The sequence below is a fragment of the Hyaena hyaena genome, unplaced genomic scaffold (assembly GCF_003009895.1).
Source record: "Hyaena hyaena isolate Hyena2069 unplaced genomic scaffold, ASM300989v1 scaffold_13, whole genome shotgun sequence".
Lineage (NCBI taxonomy): Eukaryota > Metazoa > Chordata > Mammalia > Carnivora > Hyaenidae > Hyaena > Hyaena hyaena.
In genome coordinates, this window is record NW_024080645.1 from 3,939,165 (window position 1) to 3,959,742 (window position 20,578).

The 20,578-nt window shown below is 56.7% G+C and overlaps 1 protein-coding gene across 2 annotated transcripts in view; it reads right to left on the reverse strand.

The window, feature by feature from the left end:
- The window catches only part of HOMER2 (homer scaffold protein 2), an 86,353-nt gene extending 69,080 nt beyond the window's left edge, over positions 1–17,273 (reverse strand). For both annotated transcript variants that reach the window (XM_039217347.1, XM_039217339.1), the window contains exon 1: positions 17,231–17,273. In XM_039217347.1, the coding sequence (XP_039073278.1) occupies positions 17,231–17,235 (5 nt within the window). In that variant the 5' untranslated portion in view covers positions 17,236–17,273. The remainder of the gene's footprint in view (positions 1–17,230) is intronic.
- Positions 17,274–20,578: the final 3,305 nt, after the last annotated feature.

The window sequence follows — 20,578 nt, forward strand, 5'->3', positions numbered from 1 at the left end:
GGAGGAGAGAAGGAGAGGGAGGGAGGAGAGAAGGAAGGAAGGAAGGGAGGGAGGGAGGAGGGAAGGAAGGGCTTCCGTGCATCTCTGAGCCAACAGAGCAGCCAGCCACGTAGAGTGTGGACCACTGACAAATAGGAGAGATCCTGACTCAGCGCCAAGAAGAGGGTGAGCAGCGTGCGTTTTGCAGAAGGCACACCCTGCTCCCGTCAACACCAATACAGACGTAACCGATCGCCCGTAGACGCAGACCCACGGAGGTTTACTTATGGGAGACGCAGATTCCTACCGCGTCATGTGAAACCCGCCTCTCCATGTGATCACAGCGTTCGCTTCAACAACACTAAAGAATTACATCTTTCTGGGGTGCCTGGGGGGCTCAGTCGGTTAAGCGTCCGACTTCAGCTCAGGTCATGATTTCACGGTTTGTGGGATCGGGCCCCACGTCGGGCTCTGTGCTGACAGCTCAGAGCCTGGGGCTGCTTCAGATTCTGTGTCTCCCTCTCTCTCTGACCCTCTCCTGCTCACGCTGCCCCTCTCTCTCTCAGAAATAAACAAAAATATTAAAAAAAAAAAACTTACATCTTTCTGAGAACGTCCACTGAAGTCTGAGAAGAGAAGAACCCAGGGAGACAGTGGGAGACAGAGGGATGAGGAAGGAAAGACAGAACATGGGCTCAGTAGATTCTGGGCGGGAGAAATCTGTGGAACACTCAGACGCATGAACAGCTGTGAACCCTCCCTTTTAAAGGTGTACTGACTGGGGTGCGTGGGGGCTCAGGCGGCTAAGCACCCAACTCTTGACTTTGGCTCAGGTTATGATCTCACAGTTCACGGGATTGAGCCCATCAGGCTCTGTGCGGTCTTCTTGGGATTCTCTGTCTCTCTGTCTCTGCCCCCCACCCCCCGCCCCCATGCCTGCTCTCTCTTTCTCAAAATAAATAAATAAGCTTAAAAAAAAGATACGGGTGTACTGACAGAATTTTCTGGGGACACATCTTTCTAAACCAAAATTTAGGCCACAGGTTATACTTTTATTTTTCCTTTTTTTTTTTAATGTTTATTTGTTTTTGAGAGGGAGGAGGAGAGAACAGAGAGAGAGACACAGAATCCAAAGCAGGCTCTAGGCTCTGAGCTGTCAGCGTGGAGCCTGATGTGGGGCTCGAACCCATGACCTGTGATCATGACCTGAGCCGATGTCAGAAGCTTAACTGACTGAGCCCCCACCCCGGGGCCCCCACAAATTATATAAAGACCGCCTTCCTGGTGGGAATGTGGAAGTCTGTGGAAGTCTCGCGGACGTGAGCCTCAGAAGTCGGACAACACACACCCTGGCCCCCAGCCCCACTAAGCCTGGTGGTATCCCCTTTACCAAGTGACTGAACCTCTCTGAACCCCAGTTTCCTCGTCCATAAATCATAAACCTTGAGGGAAATAAGCAATAAAGATCAGCTCCCCTCTCCCCTGGATGAACTCGCTCTTCTAGGGAAACAGAGGAAGACGCCATAACGGCCGTCTGGCATGGCCCTACACCTGCCCAGCACGAGCCATTCTGTGGCCTCGGTGACAGAGATTCTGGGTGACCCCAGAGGGGCAGACAGCGGGGAACTACCCGGCCGGTGCTCAGATCCCACCACTGCTCCTGGAGGGAAGGCTTTCTACAGGAGTGGCCTTCTCTTCTCTCCACACGTTTTCCAGAAATTTCTACCAAGGACACACAGAAGCCAGTGCCAATGTGATAGTGGTTGCGAGGACACAGGCTTGGCCTGAGGCCACTGTTCTCACTCGTGGCCGGTCACGTGGCGGTGAGGGGACACCGAAGACCAACCATGAGTTTGCAGGGCAGACACAAACAACAGATGGATGGAGGGCAGACGTGTGGGATGGACAGGCCCCCGGAGGCTCCAGCGTGACCAGGCCTGGGTGACACCCCATTCTCCGTATGCGCTACTTAATTATTTAGGGAATGAGACACTCAGGGACACAGGGCCCCGTCGGGGAGAAAGCTCAACCCAGGCCCATGAGTCCCACGGAACCCCAATGGGGGAAGGGAACCCAGTGCCAAAAACTGGGGGTGCGGACGTGTGGGGGCGCGGAGGTGTGGGGGCGCAGAGGTGTGGGGGCGGGACATGTGGCAGCGCGACGTGTGGGGGCGACAGGGCCCACGTGGGGGCTCCCCACCCCGAACGGAACACGGGGAGGAGCCCACACAACCCCGTGAAGAACACACACCCCACACCACAGAGGTCTCGGCTGAGGCCCAGGAGCAGGTGGAGGCCCCTCCCGGGGCGATCTTCCATCCCCGTCTCCAGAAACGGCCCAGAGCTGCACACGTGAGCGCCCGCAGGGGCCTCGCCTCCCAGCAAAGCTCGGCCCACGGGGCGCTCTCCCCGAGGACGGAGAGAACCCGGCCACACCCCAACTTGTGACTCATTACAACAGGAAGATCTGGACAGAGTTTCTGCCAGAGCCCCCCCTCCCCCACTTCTGTCACGGGCCCGGGGCCTTCCCCACCTGTGACAGGTGCTCCCGGGTGCCCCAGCTGCCCGCAGATCAAACCCTGTGCCTCCCTCTCCCCAAGCCGGCGGCAGCCTAGTGCACACGGAGGGAGCCCCGGATGGTGGCCGGCTGTGTGCATGGAAACTGCTCTCCTCTGCCCCACCCTCACCCCTCCCTGGCCCCAGTTCTCCCTCGCCAGCCAAAGGCACCCCCAAGTCTTGTCAATGGTGGCTCTGAGGTCTTTGGGGTCAGAGACCCCTTTGAAAATCTGATAAAATACCTCCCCAGAAGAGCACATTCGCAGAATTCTCCGTGGAGTTTGGGGGAGGGGTGTTCACAGGCCCCTGGGCTGCGTGGAGAGACCGCTCTTTAAGACTCCCTCCCTCGGGGGCGCTTCAGTGCCTCGGTCCAACCCTTGGTCTCAGCTCGGGTCATGGCCTCACAGTTCACGAGTTCGAGCCCCATGCTGGGCTCTGTGCTGACAGCTCAGAGCCTGCTTGGGATTCTCTCTCTCCTTCTCTCTCTGCCCCTCCCCTGCTCATGCTTCCTCTCTCACTCTCTCTCTCTCTCTCTCTCAAAAATAAACAAACTTTAAAAAACAAAAGACACGGTCCTTTGAACCACCCCCAGGAACGTGTCTAGGCTGCCCCCGCCCTGCTCCCCGCCAAGACATCCTTGCACATCTAAACTGGGATCCTCTCTGCTGCGAGACTCAAGTCACCTGTTTTGTTATTGCTGTGTCACACTGGACGGAGGTCTGCAGAGTGTCCGTCAGCGTCTGGGACGAACACGTCCCTGGGGTGGACTCAACACGGAGCTCACCTTCCAACTAGGAGGCCCTGAGTCCCTCCCAGGCCGGGAGAGATGTGCGATCAGCACACCCCAGGGCGTGGGCACTGCCCCTCCCCCGCCTTCTCCGTCACTCGGCCTCACTCAGGCCCCAGGCTCCTCCCTGCACTCCCCCCTCCTCCAGGGACTCCCCCAAATCCGTCCTGAGGTCAGCAGGCACCGGCAGCCCAGCCGGGGTGCTCCCTGCACCTTCCCGCCTTCCCCGAAACCAGGCCAGTCCCCGAGGGCCACACGGCCACACACACACAGCTCCGCGTCTCTCGCCACTTGGCCACGTGGCTCTCGCCAGGGCCTCAGAGGCCAGGCCATCCCAGCCACCGGCCTTGCGCCCGAGCTCCCCAGCCTTCATGTCATTTCCTGCCACCGACCAGGGGCTTCAGCTCCGGCCCGGCTCCTCTCTACCCACCCGCCGCTGTCACCAGGCACCCGGATCACCCTCATCACCCTGGACCCAGGTCCTCGTCCTCAGCTGCAATGCCTTCTTCCCCACGCCCCTGCAGGGGTGCTCTCCCACAGTGCCCGCGGGACCCCTCACCCTGGGGAGGTCACCCCCTCAGAGCGCGACTCCGCAGCAAGGAGGTACTTCTCACCTCACAGACGCCTCCAATCCACCGCCCGACTCGCTCTCCACCAGCCACCCCTGGCCTCACGCCCTCCGTCCACGGCCCCTACCCAGCCTGGGGGGCTGTCACTGCCCCCATCCCACGGGAACACCCCATCCCCATACTGGCGGGCCCTGCCACCCGCCTCCTCCAGGCCCACACCCAAGCCACTGGGCAACACCCCCAAACTGGGTGGACACGGTTCCGTTCAAATTCCTGTTCTCTGACCTCAAACTGTCCATCAGCAACAGCACCCAGGCTTGGGGCTCCCGCAGGGGTGCCGCCCCCTCCCTGACAATCCACACCTTCTCCTCCTCCAACTTCCCCCACCCTGCCTGCCCCCCGGGCTCGCGGCTCAGGACCCTCCCCAGTGCCTCAGAGAAGACAGGAGCCACGCTCAGAGCCCAGGCGGCGTCCGCCCCACTGTGGCCTCCTCCCCTCCTTCCCAGGACAGGGCGCCTGCCTCACCCCTTCCCTGGGGCTGAGCCGCACCTCTGCCAACTTCTCAGGGCTCCCCTGTCGTCCCCGTCAGCACCCACGTGTACTGGGGCTCTCCTATCTTAGATATATTCTCTTTACTAAAGGGTTTTTTTTGTTTTTTTTTGAGACAGAGGGAGAGAGAGAGAGAGAACGTGAGCGGGGGACGGGCAGAGGGATCGGGACCCGGAGGATCCGAAGCAGGTTCTGCACTGAGAGCACAGAGCCCGACTTGGGGCTCGAACTCACAAACTGTGAGATCATGAGCTGAGCTGCAGTCGGACACTCAACAGACTGAGCCCCCAGGCGCCCCTTCATACCTTCTCCCTTCACCAGCAGCCTCTCGTTAGCGCCCTACTCTGTTCCCCGAACAGCCAACCCCCTGCGTAGTCCCACCGCGAGGCTCCCGGCCCCACCTCACCACTGACCCAGCTGACGCCAGGGCCACCAGCAGGCGCCACTGCCTCCGGGTCACAGCCACTTCTCAGCGGTGCAGCGCGGATGGCCGAGCCCTCCTCCCAAGACACCCCTCCTGCATCCCGTCCGTCGGGGCAACGCTGCTCCCGGTGCTCCCGGCTCGGCCGCAGCCCCTGCTCCTCCGCCCACCCTCCCTCCACCACGGCCTCGCCCCACCCCCGGCTGACGTCTGCCGAGCCCCACACGCACACAGTGAACTGCCTTCCCCCTGCTCCGCTCACCACCTCAAACTGGACATGTGCGTTCTTGACCTTGACTCCCCCGCCCCACGGCTGACCTGCTCCTCCTCCAGGCTTCCCCACATCTACTGGGTGCTTAACCCAGAAACCACGGCATCTTCCTGACTTCCTCCCTCTCCCCCACCCCTTCCCCCACAGCTCGTCCCTCCGAGGAACGTCCCCACTCCTTCCCCTCGCCTCTGCCGCCTTCTGAGCCCCGGGCAGTGTCCTCTGTCACCCGGCCCCTGCTTCAGCGCTTGCACCCTTCGTGTCCGGGTTCCACGGAGCGTGGGGGTAATCTCCCACCTCCCCGGCACAGCCCTCCCATGTCCATGTCGCTGGTTTCCACTTCTCAAGCGCTCCAGGCAGCTCCTGCCGCCCACGGCCTGCACACTCGCTCCTCCCTCCACCGGGGCTGCCCTGTTCCTGCTCTTCACGAGGCAGCAGCTTAAATGTCACGTCTCCGGGGAGGCGTCTGGAGCCACGTGCTCCAACGTCCATCGTCGCAGCTTCCCCCACAGCGCTGAGCACAACCTGCAGCATCTTGTTTGGAAATCCGCTTACAACTGCGTGTTTTTTTGTTTTTTGTTTTTTTTTTTTGGTAGTGGAGAGATGAGCGGAGTCTCTCCTTCACTAAAATGTAAATTCCGTGGGAAGAGGGACCATGTCTGATTTACTCATTACTGACTCCGTGTTTAAATAATGATGTTTTGGGTATACTGGCTTAAAACCCATTGAACTTACTTTACCTGTTTCTTTTTGCTTTTTAAAAATTTTATCTTAGAGAGAGAGCATGCGCGCAGGGTTGGGGAGGGAGGGGAGAGAGAGAATGAGAATCCTAAGCAGGCTCCATGCTCAGTATAGAGCCCGATCGGGGCTTGATCCCATGACCTTGGGACCATGACCCGAGCTGAAATCAAGAGCCAGATGCTTAACTGACTGAGCCACCCAGGTGTCCTTTTTGCTTAATTTTTTTTTAAATTATTTTCCAGGTTTTTATCTATTTATCTTGAGAGACAGAAAGAGCACATGAGCAGGGGAGGAGTAGAGAGAGAGGGAGAGGGAGAGGGAGAGGGAGAGGGAGAGGGAGAGAGAGAGAGAGAGAGAGAGAGAATCCCAAGCAGGCTCCATGCTGTCAGTGGGGAGACCAATATGGGGCTCGATCCCACAACCCTGGGATCATGACCTGAGCCGAAATCAAGGGTCAGATACTTAACCTACTGAGCCCCCTCGCCCCTGTGCCCCTCTCTCTGCTGTTTTAGTGCAGACATTAGAACATGACAAATTCCGCATGCGGCACTGATGTTTCATTGGACTGCTCTGGTCTGGTTGGCGGAGGAGGTGGGGGGGGACGCAAATTGTGACAATATGCTGACCTAATGCTGCATTATAATGACACGTTTTGTGTGACTAATGACAGGGGCACACGGGCCACGTCCCCAGGGCACCCCGCAGGCAGGCAGGGCTGATGAGGTTACGGCAGGCTTGAAATGCCAACTCATGATGGCGAAGTCACTGCTTTGGAGCCAGATGCCTCGCAAGGGGCTCACGTCAACTGTTCAATCTGTGTGCCCAGGTGACGGCAGACACCGGGATGACAGAGGATGTGTTTCAGCCTGGTCACAGAGCAGGTGCCCTGATGCCCGCGCCCACTCTAGAGTATTCCCAGGCCTTGGTGAAAGAACACACAGTCAAGATACTCCTGTCTGCACAAGTCTCTGTGGTCCCATCGCCTCCTCTCCCCTTCTTAAAGAGAAAGGGGCGCCTGGGTGGCTCAGTCGGTTGGGCAACAGACTTCAGCTTAGGTCATGATCTCTGGGTTCGTGGGTTCGAGCCCCGTATCAGGTCTGTGCTGACAGCTCAGAGCCTGCAGCCTGCTTCAGATTCTGTGTCTCCCTCTCTCTCTGCCCCTTTCCGGCTCATACTCTGCTTCTCTCTCTCACTCTCTCTCTCAAAAATAAACATTTAAAAAATTTTAAAAGAAAAGAATGAGACTCCTCTAACACAACATGGTATTTTTATGACTTGGTTTCTCCGGCCATCTCGACTCTGGGCCACTGTGACACCGCCTGAACGGGGCTCAGTGGAGACTGAAACTCAGGGGCGACCAGCCCATCTTCCCTGAGGCACCTGCTAGGTCAGGAGGGGGCACCGAGAAGCCGCCACCACCCTCCCTCTAACCCCCAGGCGTCCAGCTCAGCCTCCAGGTCAGCACATTAATGTTCATCCTTCAAGAGATGATCTGCTCCCGCGGAGCAAGGAAATCCGCTGCTCACAGAGGTTAATAAACCTACAGATCGCGTTACTCAAAGAGGACATGCTGGCAAGAATTTTAATGTGGTGTTTACAAAGGGTCTGGAAGAATTATTAAAACAGAACAATGGCCACTCGGAGGAGCGAGGGCAGGAAGGTGACTGATGGGGACAGAGCAAGCCCCCTCCTCCGCCGGCGCGGTGTCCCCAGCTGTGGACGGCACAGAGCTCGGCGTCCAGCCGGGGTGGCCGTCTCTGTACGCCCACCGTCCGGGGCCGAGACCGCCTGCCTCCGCTCCCGCTCCTCGGCCGCTGGGGTGTGCTGGCGAGCGTTCTAGCCGTGGCGACCGGCACCTGCACAAACTCACGCCCTTGGGACCCCCCACTGGACCCTCAAGGCTACTCAGCAATGGGGATTTGCCTCCAGCTATTTCCCTGCCCAACCTCCAAACCAGATGCACCAAACTATTTATTTCTTCCCGATGGACCCCGGGCCTCTGCTCAGTCCCTCCGCTCACGCGGAGAAGGAGAGGCCATCAAAATGTGTTTCCTTTAATCCTCACAACCACCCTGTGATGTTGGCACTATTATTATGCCCATTGCGCAGATGAGGAAACCAAAGCTCAAAGGCAGTCAGTGTCTCACTCTGGGTCATGCAGCCAAGTGAGCGGGACAGCAGGGCCGAGTCCGGGGTCTCTGTGCTGGGCCTCCACGCCTCACCGCTTCCCATGGGCGTAAGCAGCTCTCTCCATCGAAATGCCTCCCACCCACCCCACCCCAAACTCCTACTCCTCTGCCCGGGAAACTCCTACCCATCCTTCAAGACCCATTTCGAAGGGCACCTCCTTCGAGAAGCCTTCTCAAACCTCTTGCAGAGGGAAGCATGCTATCCTCGTTCGTATTTCAATAACGAGGCTCATCTCATTGCCCTGATGACCCGCTCGTCATCCTTCTCTGTCGGGAGGGCAGAGCCCCTGATCTCCACCCTCTGTCTTCCTGGCACCAGGCCCAGAGATGGCGCCCAGCAGCTAGATGGCCGTCACTGGTCAGGCAGGAGCTGATGAAGAGATGGGGGGGGGGTGAAGAAGGAGACCGGACCCCTAGGAGCAGGTGAGGGCCAGGAAACACGTGGCCCTGACACCTACGGGTGCGCGGCCCACACGGCCCCCTGGACCCATATTGTCCATTAGGTAACGTCTATTTGACGCCCACCTTCCCCGCTAGGCTGTAGCATCATGGGACCACAGACGCTCATCACTGGGTCCCTGGCACCCCAAAGTGGATGGCCTCTTGAATTTCTTGAAGGAACGAGTGAATGAATATATGAATGATCACATGAAGGACTCCCTGACCGGCAATGCAAGTCCTTAGTGTGAGGCCCACGGTGGGGAGAGAGCCCCTGTTCCGTTGCCCGCACTTCACCTCCCCGTGAAAGCAACTGGCCGGCAGCCTGGTTGTCTTGCTGGCAAGCGTGGGTGGGCTCTCCTGACCGTGCCCGTCCTCTGCCAGCGATCGCCCTCTACCCGCACAGCCTGCGGGGCTTTGTGCTGCGAGCACGGCTTCAGAGGACAAACGTCACATGGTCAGCGTCGCCCGATGACGGGAACCGACTCCAGCACCGCTCAGGACTGGGAGCAAGCAGTGGAGAGGATCAAAGAGGACTACTCTGGCCACATATTCCAGAAGGTTCCTCGGGGGTCACCTACCAGAGCACCACCTAACGCAAAGATGATGGTGACACTGACAACAGCAATCACAAACCCAGCTGCGGTCTACTGAGCACTCACATGTCGGACACCGGGGCCGGGCCTCACACACATCCCCTTGTTTGGTCACGTCACTGTGCGTGTAACAGGAAGGCAGTGATGTCTGAGAGATGAAATGACTGGTCCAGGCTCACACAGCCAGGGGCCCCTGCTCCGGGCCCCCCTGAAAGGCGACCGGCCACCACGTGAGAATGACAGTTCTCTCTTCAGTCACTCAGAGGCATCCGAGAGCTCTTCCTCAACCTTCAGGAGCTCAACTCTGCCTGGACGCCTGTCTACCAGGAGGGCCTCTCCTGGCCCTTCCGAGCTTCCTTTTCCGCAAGAGGACCTTCTCGGTCGCCTCCCTCCCCAAGGACGATACGAGTCAAAGCAATCCTCCTTTCCTCCATGTATTTGAGCAACTCCATTAAAAGCTTTCCCAATTAAAGATCCCAGAAGGAATCCAATACCCAAGCAGCAGGGTCTGCAATATTCCTCACTAATAGGGTCCCTGTGGACACCCCCTACCCAATAATCCACAGACAAGAATCCCTGCACCCCCACCCCCAGAAGACAAAGGGCCTCAGTTGCCATTACCTGTGACTTCCCCAGGACAAGGCGAAAAGAAAGGGGCCAGACAGAGCCCCTCCCTTAGGGGGACCCAGCCTTGATTCGGCTAGAAGACACCTGTACGCCAAGAGGGTTCTTTTTTTCTAATGTTTTATTTCTTAGAGCGTGTGAACGGGGGAGGGGCAGAGAGAGAGGGGGCCAGAGGACCCGAAGCGGGCTCTGCGCTGACACCAGAGAGCCCGATGCGGGGCTCGAACACACACCGTGAGATGGTGACCTAGGCCGAAGTCAGACACTCAGCTGACTGAGCCACCCCAGGGCCCTCCCCTCCCAAGAGATTTCTTAATGCACATGTCTCAGGCTAAACTCTTTGGCTGGTGGCGATGTCCCTGTCCCTAGCTCCCCAGCAGAATAATAATAATAATACGACTACCAACCAGGCTTGTGAATAAAAATGTGTTTTTCTCTTTAAATCTCTCTAGTCGTTGACAAATGTCTAAATGTGTTCCCCACAAGCATATTTTTATTCTAACAAGCTAATTTGAAATATAATTTAAATAAATTCTCCCAGAATGATACCATATGACTAACAGCGCTCGGTGGCAGAACTACTGGAGACTTGGGCGCAGTTTAGCAGAGACTTCCAACCCGATCCCTCCCCACGCAAGCGCACCCCGCTAGGAAACCGGGTCACGATGCCAGTGCTCACCTCCAAACCCATAACACGACCGAGAGCAGCCTGCGTGCACAGTATCTAGAAATACGGAAAACCAAGAACTAGACTCCACCAAAGGAGCCACCCAGGCGCCCCTGCCTGTGCTGGCTGAGATGACATGTCCCAGGATTTGTCCAGGGTGTGTGTGTGTGAACTGCCTTGCAACCAAACCTGTATAAGTGTCGCTGCCAGCCCTCTCGCCAAGCGAATTCTCCAAAGGAGGGGCCGTGGTGTCCCCAGGACAAGGGGTCCCGAAGCACCGTGCTTTCTACCTGCAGAGAACCCTCCTGTCCAGAATCACTCTGCCCTGATATTTCCAAACAAGCAGAAACAGTCTGAACAGCTGGGTCCTCGTCCACCAACCACCCTTAGCAACAACGATGAATCCTTGATGTTCTCACCAAGATTCACTAAGGAGCAGTGACTCACCCAAAATTGCACAGCCACTGCAAATTACCCAGTGTTTATTGTGATCCTGCCTTCTCTACCGTTTCTTCCCTTCGGTAATTCATTTAGAGCAACCGACTGCTTGAAAGAACTGTCAAAATGTCTTCTTTTTCTTCTTCTTCTTCTTCTTTTTTTTAATACGCTGCCTTGTGCTACAGAGGATTTAAGCAAGTTTACAAAGATGTACAAAATTTAGCAAAATGACAAATTAGAAGTAGGTGTGGATTTAAAAGACGATGTATATTTATAGCTACCAGCATGAAAGATGTCCACTCAAGGTATTTTAAGTTGAAAAACTTATGTTACAAAACAGATGTAGGATATGATTCCATTTTGTTAAAAATATATTTGTTCTAGGTGGATCTACATCTAGACACAGAGATGCACATACATGGGGGAAAGTCTGCAAAGACAGACACCTGACTGCCGACGGAGGTTATCCCTGAGATGTGGGATGACAAGTCATTTTCACTTCCTTCTTTATGCTCTTATTTTTCAGTATGAAGATGCAACATTTTTAATGAGGAAAAAAAGCAGAGCTATTTTCATTTTGTTAAAAAAAAAAAAAAAAGTAGTGGTAGAAGGGCAAGAGCAGAAGCAAACAAGGGAAGGACCACACGACGGAACAAGGAATAAAGGTAACTGAGGCGCCTGGGGGCTCAGTCGGTTCAGCGCCCGACTTCGGCTCAGGTCGTGATCTCACGGCTCGTGGGTTCGAGCCCCACATCGGGCTCTGTGCTGACAGCTCGCAGCCTGGAGCTGCTGCAGATTCTGTGTCTCCCTCTCTCTCTGCCCCTCCCCCACTTCTCTTAAAAACAAACACTAACATGGGGATGGGGAAAAAATAGATAAGGAGAGGGTGGGAGGCAAACCATAAGAGACTCTTAAATACTGAGAACAGAGGGTTGAGGGGGTTGGGGGAGAGGGGAAAAGAGGTGATGGGGATGGAGGTGGGCACTGGGTGTTATATGGAAGCCAACTTGACAATAAACAAAAAAATAAATAAATAAACACTAAAAAAAGGCAAGAAAAGAAAGAAAGGTAACAGATGAAGGCTGATGATCTGCCGAGGGTGACCACACATTTAACTTTAGTTCCCTGGGAGCCACTACAGAGAAGAGAGCTAGTAATTCACACAAGTCATGAAGTCCACTTGGCAGAACAAGCCACCTGCTCGGAGTCTTCCTTCAAGGGACTGCGCAGGAGCAGTCCACGTGCCCTTGACCCCATCGTGAAACCACCAAGGGCAGGAGGTTTCGGGGCTGTTTCCCACAAGAGTGACGGCATGTCCCCAAAGTGAACGTCAACCCAGAGCAGTCACTCGCTGCTATTCATTCATTCATGCGTTCACACCATACACACCTAGTCAGTAGCTACTCCATTCCAACCGTCGTGTATTCTTCCAACGCTGACGTGCACGTGACACTAAGGGCTGCCTGTGTGAGGACGGTGATCCTCAATGCTGAGAGCGCCCTGATAACTCCCTACAGGGAGGCACACGAGAAATCTGTCCTACGTGTCCCAAATAGGCAGCCACTGCCTCTGACACCCCTTGCATTGCATTGCATTTAAACGCACACATCAAGCTGGTACTTCTACATGCGGCGTTACCTCCGGTTCTAAAATACAATCTCTGTAAAGGGCGGGAGTGACCTGGAAGGTCTGATCATCTTGGATCCTCCAAGACGCCCTCCCAATAAACGCCTTACAGATGAACAGGTCGAATGAACCTTAGAAAATGAAGTTTAGAAAGCCCGAGACAGAACCTAGAAAGCCAAGTTCCCGCAACAGGCCTGAGAGACCGTATCTGTTTTTGTCAACACGAGCCCCAAAGCTAAGTCCATACACGGCAGGAAGAATGGAAAATTACACGAGAAGGAATGAACACCCACGGAAAGCTCCCCAGTGTAGGTTACCGAAAGGAGGCCCAAGGTATTAGATCACCACGATTGTATCGCGCGTTGCAACGTGATCTTGGCCGGACAAAATACAGGAGCGTAAATTGAAGCCAAACTGAACTACCTGGACCTTGTTTGTAAACACCGACGAAATGAGCTGAAAGTCACAATGGCAGGCAAGCTGGTTTTCTGTTACCTTTTGCAGGCGACTAAAAAGATCATTTATAACCCCAACACTCGGACGACAGCTGACAGCCTGAAAATGAGCCCAAGTCATAATAAAAGCTGAAGGGCTTGCTTTAGCATTAAGAGAAAATTGCATCCAAATGTGATTTCTTTCTCTCTTGGCCCTTGTAACCCTCAATTAAGCAAGCTATATAAAAGGTAATCCCCAAATTATCACAACTTCCAGGCCAGCATCCAAGCAAGGCTGCCCACCGCATTCTAGCATTATCTCGATCAAGAAAGCACTGGGGGCCTCCCAGGTGCCAGTCACTGTACCAGGTGTTAGGGGACACTGGTGACAAAGGTAAGCCCCTATCCTTGTGGGATGCCATTGAGGAAGACAGACTGTAAATAAGTAAAAAAAAAAAAAAAAAAAAAAACCCAATGATTGCAGGTGCGCCGTGGTGAGCAACTGCAGACAGGTGTGGCTGTGTTAGCAAGGACCAGCAGTGATCGCGAAAGGCTCTGCAGGTGACCCTGACGTGAGAATCTGAAATATAAGGACAGAGGTATTTGCAGAAGCAGGACACCAACCTCCCAGGCAGAGGCAAGAGCAAGTTCAAAGACTGTCCCCCCCCCCCCGCCCCCTCCCTGCTAGGGCAAGAGAAGAAATGAGGCTCATGTTAGCAGAAGGCAGTGAGGCCTGCACAGGGGAAGCTGGAGGTGGGGCACAGGCCACCCCCTGTGGCTGCAGGCTGTTCAAGGAAGAGGGTGACGTGACCTGATTTGCAATTAAAAAAAATTTTTTTTAATATTTATTTTGAGAGAGAGAGAGACAGAGCACAAGTACGAGAGGGGCAGAGAGAGAAGGAGACACAGAATCTGAAGCAGGTTCCAGGCTCTGACGTGTCAGCACAGAGCCCAAAGCGGGGCTCGAACTCACGAACTGGGAGATCATGACCTGAACCGAAGTCGAATGTTCAACCGACTGAACCACCCAGGCGCCCCTGATCTGCAATTTTTAAAGCCAGTCACTTGGGCCCCCACCCGGAGAACGGACTGGAGACACCCAGAGTGGAAGCTGGTCCAGGATGGTGGCCAGGACCAGCGTGGGGGCTATGGTCGTGGGGACAGGTGGACACCAGACAGTAACCCGGAAGTGGAGCCACTGACAGCGTGGACGTGGAAGGTCAGGGAGAGGATGAGCAAGGCCGGCTCTTAGCAAGCAGGTGGGCCAGTGGCTGGGATGCAGAAGACGAAGGGAAGGGAGAGCTGAGGGGTATCAAAAGCTCCATTCATGGACAAGAATTGGAAGGGCCCAGAAGGGCTGTGTTGGAAATAAAAATGCGGGGGTCACCAGCGGGGGTGGGTGGCTAACATTACCTAGGAAGAGAGTGTTGACCGCACAAAGGAAGCAGGTCTGGGCCCTACGTGGCCCTGTCACTCCAAGGTCAGAGAGAAGAGTGACATCAGAAGAGGGCCATCAGGAAGGGGAGCAGGAAGGCAGGGGAGTGTGGTGGCCAGAAGCTGGCGGGGGGGGGGGGGGCAGTTGTTCCAGCAGCGGGGGAACAGCCGAGAGGCTAAGGCAAGGGCACAGGCTCCCAGCGACCCCACCGTCGGGGCGGGGCTGCAGAGCATGGAGGGCAAACGAGCGAGACAGCGGACGCGGTGGCTTCAGGACAGGCGATTTCAGTGAAGGGGAGAAAGCGGGAGAGAGACGCATGACAGACGCTAGGGTCGTGCTGTCCCATACAGCGGGCCGCCACCCACAGGTGGCCATGTCGATGGAAATCAAATTACAAATTCAGGTCCCCGGTCACGCCAGCCACGTTTCAAGTGCCCCACGGCCGCACGTGGCTGGTGCCGGCCGAATTGGGCCACGCAGACACGGCGCTTTTCCATCGGTATGGAAAGTTCTACACGGTGGCCCTGGACCAAAGCGTGTTTGAATGCTGATGGCAAAGAGCCTGGACAGAGGGAGCTGGAAGAACAGAGAAACGTTGCCTGACGAGGTGAGAGGGGACAGGGTGGCTGGTCCTGTGGGGGGCGGGGGGGGGGGGACAAGTGGGTGAAACAGGTGGGAAGCAAGACTCGGGGCCACAGGGCGCGAGACTCTCCTTGGTCCGTGGCTCCTATTTAGTCAGCGGAGGGAGGCAAGGTGTGGTGGGGAGGGGAGATGGGTCTGAGGAGGGGAGAGAGGGTGCCACCCGCTGCCTCGCTGCTGCCTCGGGAGTGAAAACACCACCTTACCGGGGAGACCACACACTTAACGCAAAACACTTCAGAGGAAAAGCATCTTAAGTGGGGGAAGAAATAAACTCAGATCTTTTTTTCTCTCCTGAAGTCTTGGCCAGGTCTACACAGTGAAGCCGCGACAGGGCCACCGTGGGGTTCTCTCCTGGCTGCCCTTCCTCCTCCCCTTCATCCTACTCCACTCTCTAGGAAAAGACATTGGTTCTATTCTCGGTGAAAATAGCTCCCTCCACCCTCCTCTGTCTGCACCGCTTCGCCAGCCTTAACTCCATTTCAATTTACAGCCGTGCCTTGTATGTGCATGGAAATTACAGGAGAAGTGGGCATATGGGAACTGGCAGCATAGGTAGGAGTTACAGAGCAGCCCTCACCTACAAGAAGCGACAGCCGCGTCCTGAATGACGGTAAAACTCCATGAAAGCCGCAGTCTATTTTAACAAGGCCCCCAAGCCACTCCTGCCTGATGCTCCACAAACAAAAATTATCTTCTGACATTTTCTTTAAGCTTTTATGAGTAAACATTTTCATTTCCACACAACTATTTGATCTCAACCACAGAGTTTCAATATTTGTTTTTGATCACGCAAGCGTGTTCAGTTGTTCTGCGTTGTCTGGGGGGAGAGGGGGAGGGACAGACAGAGTTAAAGTTACCAGACCCCTTTTATCTTCCGTCCTGAGATCTACATTTGCTACCTCCTTTCCCCACCCCCGTACATTTTTTTTTTTTTTTTGGTAAAGTATGAAATCTGAGAGCCTCAAAGGTTCCCACCGCACAGAAAGCAGCCTTTTCATAATCTACCAAGAGGTCACGGGAAATGTTACAGAAAACCTGCTTCCCAGCCAGCGAGCCTTGGGAAAAGTCACCCAGTTTCTCTGCGTGTGAAATCTCCTAGACTGATGCCAGCAAAGCTCTTGACCCCTCTCCCCTCTGTCAGGTTCATGGGGGTCTGGAGAGCACCCACACCTCATCACGACCCTCCTTGGCCTGTCTCTGCTTCCCCGGACACTTTGCAGATGCCACAGGTAAAGTTCCCTGGGTAAGAGGACTCTGGAAACCTACCCCCCCGGCCCATGGGAGCCGGGACAACGTGGCCCCTCTCCCCCCCCTCCCCAGTCCCGTAGAGAAACCCAGGATCTGCAGAAGCGGCCAGCAGAGGTCTTAGGGTCACCAGAAGGGCCGTCTGAAGGGCGCGAGCACAGGGCAGGAGACAGACATGCGGAAACTCTGGTCCCCTGACCCCCAGCCCCCTGCCAGGTGTGACTTCCCTTCTGCAGACGCATGAAACGTCCTTCTACAAACGCTCCTCGGCTGCCCACCCTGGGGACGGTCACCCAGCCACCGAAGGCGTCAGTTTCGTCCCTGTAAATCGGGCTAAAGGACTGCTCCCTGCATATGGCCGGCACCCCACCGCCGTGCGCTCCCAGCGAGCGGGCAGATGTAAGGAGCTAATCGTGTTATTAGCACCGCGGCTCCCTGACTCACAGCGCCTGCTGCTCACGGAGACGCCAAGGAGAAATCAATCCTGCCTTTTCAATTACTTTATACACTCACGGGCATTAGTCACTTCGACAGAGTATCGCAACTTCTCCCCCCACGCCCAGCATCTTACTCCGATGCGCCGGAGCCTCACCCCGGCTCCTGGCACACTCCACCCCCCGCCACTCCGTCACCTCAAAGCAGAGTCCAAGTCCACTAGTCTACGCGGGGGGGTCGGCTCCCCTTCCAGGAAAACTTCTATTTCCATTCCGCCCGTTACGAACCCGGCGGCGGAGGACGACAGACTGCTCCGCACGCTCGGACACAGGCCCCGGAGTTGGCCGCGCGCGGGACCGCGGGGCCGGCCGGGGGTGTGAGGGGGGGTCCCGGCCGGGGGTGGGGGGGGGTCCTGTGCCCGCCGCTGCCCGCGCGTCCGGGCCCGGCTCGGAGGCGCAGGGCCACCGCGCGGGGGCCAAAGTCCGCGCCCCGGCCGGGCTGTCCCCGCCGGGGACCCGCGCGCGCGGGGGTGGCGGGCCCCGGCCGCGCGCTCGTCCCCGCCCCCCCCGGGCCCCCCGGGGAGCCCACTCACCCCATCTCCGGCGCTGCTCCGCGGCCGCTCCGACGGGCCCTCCGGCGCTCGCTCTCCGCGCGCTCCGCAGCCGCTCCCCGCGCCGCACATGCGGCGGCCCGAGCGCGCCCGGCTCAGCCCCGGCGCCGCTCCATGCCTCGGGGCTGCGCGGCCGCCGCTGCCGCCGCCGCCGCCGCCGCCAGGCGCGGGCGGGAGGGGGCGGGGCGGCCGCGCTCGGGCCCCGCCCCACCCCGCTCCCCGCGCCGGCCCCTTACGTAACCTCGCCCCCCCGCCCCGCCCCGCCCCGGCCGCGGCGGCCCCCCCCGCGCCCCGCGCCGCCGCGCTCTCCCGCCCGCCTTCCGAGAGGCCCCCTTCCCTCGGCGAGCGGCGCGGGCGCGCCCCCGTTCCCGGCCCGCCCCGGGCGCTTGGCGCCGCGCCCGGAGCGAGCAGCCCGCGGGGCGCCCCGAGAGCCCCGCTCGCGGCCGGAGGGACCACCCTGCAATTGCAGACGAGGGAACTGAGGCCCCGGGAGGGGAAGCGAGTTGCCCAAGGTCACATGACCAGATCAGAGCCCAGAGCTCCAGAAGCTGAGGTGGGCACGGGCGCGCCCCTCCTTGAAGCCCACCTTCCTTTTGCTGTCCGTTGCCAGGCTGGGTGGCCCAGGGTGCCCGCCGCCATGGACGCGGCAGGGAGGACCCGGCACCTGCAGCAGGTGTTCGGGGCCCTTCCCAGCGTCAAGGTGGGACGGGGCTTCCAATTACAGCGTAATCGCTCTTAAGGAGGCTAATTAAGCTTGGTTTTATTCTTAGAGCGAGGGAAATTGGGATGGCAAACGAGGAATTTAAAGACGAGCGGTCTCTTAATCCCCTTTCCACATATCAGGCCCTGATTTCCCAGTCAAGGCTGGCATTGGGGCGAAGCTAACCTCCATCCCCCAGGGCCTCCCGCCAGATCATCTTCTGCTGAGAACACACTGCCCACAGAAGCCTGGCATCTCAGGACAGTGGGCGGGGGGGGGGGGGGGGGGGGGGGGGGGGGGTAGGAACAAGCATATGAAGTAGGGTCACCACCTCAAACTTACCCTCACCTCGTCTGGGACCACAACTTTACCTGCTAGCTCCTCAGGGTGAACCCCACCCCCCGTAATTCATACTGTGGTCACTAACTTTCTCAGTTACAAATCTGACCATGCCACTCTTCCTAAAATCCTTCACTAGCTTCCTTTCCACTGTCCTTGGGATAAAGACCAAAATACTAAACATGCCTACAAGGCCCCGCCCCTTTACGCCTCTCCAGGCTTTTCTCTCTCATTCTCCTTTCTGCCCCTAGCCAACTGGCCATCCCCCTTTTCAGCCCCAGGACCTTCGCACATGCTATTATGTCCATCTGGGAAGACTTTTCTCCTCTCCTGTCTCTGTCGCCCCTAGTCAATTCCTACTCATTCTTCAGATCTCAGTTAAACTGTCACTTCTCGAGGCGCCTGGGTGGCTCAGTCAGTTAAGCGTCCAACTTCGGCTCAGGTCATGATCTCACAGTTTCTGAGTTTGAGCCCCGCGTCGGGCTCTGTGCTGCCAGCTCAGAGCCTGGAGCCTGCTTCAGATTCTGTGTCTCCCTCTCTCTCTGACCCTCCCCTGCTCATGCTGTCTCTCTCTCTCTCAGGAATAAATAAAACATTAAAAAAAAACTGTCACTTCTCTGTGGAAGCTTTACTTAATGCCCTAGACAAACCGAACCCCTGTACTTTTTCTTTATTGCACTTATTTGCAATAAATATTTGTGAAATTATTAGTTTTATATCTGTTCTCCCAGGCACATTTGCAAACTCTATGAAGCCATATCTTTTTGCTCATCATTGTGTCTCCAGTGCTTAGAGCTGTGTCTGAAAGTCCTCCATTAGTACCTGTGGAATGAATGAATTACCATAAGCCAGGCCACAGACGCACAAGATTTGTGTCTGTAAGCACAAGTGAGTCTGTTTAAAGCCAGGTCTGGTGCTTGGTCCTGGGGGAAAGGAATCTATCACAAGCTGAATTCCAAAGATCGGGGTGGAGGTGGGGGTGGGGGTTGCTCTCAGCAGTGTCAAAGGGGGAAGTCAGCATAGTGGAATGAATGGCAGAGGTCAGCTTAGCTGGGGTCGGAGGCTCAGGAGACAGATTCCGGCGTAGTGGGGCCAAGCAGCCTCCGGAATCCCGAACAAGAATTTCTTTATGTTCTGCTGATGGGAAGGGCACACCCACATCACCTCGGGAAGACGCATTGAGGCAGAACAGGTGTGGCTGGTGAATCACTTGGGCCGCATCCCACAGACAGTGGGAAGTGGGCCATGCTGGAGGTGTGAGCCCATGTGACGCTGAACACTCCCTGAGCAGGGGCGTCTGGGTGGCTCAGCTGGTTAAGCATCCATCCCTTGATCTCAGCTTAGGTCTTGATCTCAGTGTCATGAGTTCAAGCCCTGCAATGGGCATGGAGCCTACTAAAATAAAATAAAATAAATACTCCATAAGTAAAATGCCTGTCCCTCTGGACAAAGGCCCTCGCTACAGGGTGAGGGGACAAAAGAGGCAAAGTGTGGATCAGACAAGATTTGGAAACAGATGTTCCTCCTTTTCACCAACTTTGAGCTGGCACCCCCGTGGGGACCTGTGAGGAGTGCCTTCCCCTCCTCTCCTTCGGCCTCAACTCCAGGCCCGGATTGGATGCTGCCTCTTGGGAGCCTTCTGAGATAGCCAGAGGCATGGGTAACCTTCCTGGGGTGGCCCCTGAGCATGGGGCCACTCGGTGTCCCTATCAGTGCCTCCCACTTCATCAGAATCAACAGCCACCCCTTTTCTGTGAAAAATCTCCCAAAAGCGTGCTCTGCGTGGCCCCGGCTGGTGAGGGAAAGGATTGGCCAAGTCTCTTCAGTCGAGAGGCCTGAGGTGAAGAAGGGGAGAGAGACTCTGTGCTGGCTGGAGCCCAAGAGACTTGATTGTCCTTTTAGGCTGAGCAAGAGGAGCCAGTGAGGGGGCGCAAGACTCCAGCCCCAGGCAGAGGCGTGAGCCTCGGAGAAGAGGGTCTAGAGGAGAAAACTGACGGAGGTTGGGGTCACATTCTTCTCAAAGAGGCGCGGACACCTACAGAGCATGCACAAGTGAGGGAAGGCGCGGTGGCGGCCAGCCCTGGAACATCAGCCTTGGGAAGGTCAAAGGCGGTGTGTGGATGGATGCGGAGTTGGGAGTGGGCGGGCAGAGAGGCCCCCGCAAGTCCGGGAAGCCAGACCTCCACCAGCACAGACTGTGGGCGGCAGAGGCTTCCAGAATCCATCACCAGACCCGGACAGTCCATCTGAGGAAGATTCTGCACTCCAACCAGAGCAGACGAGACAGCCGT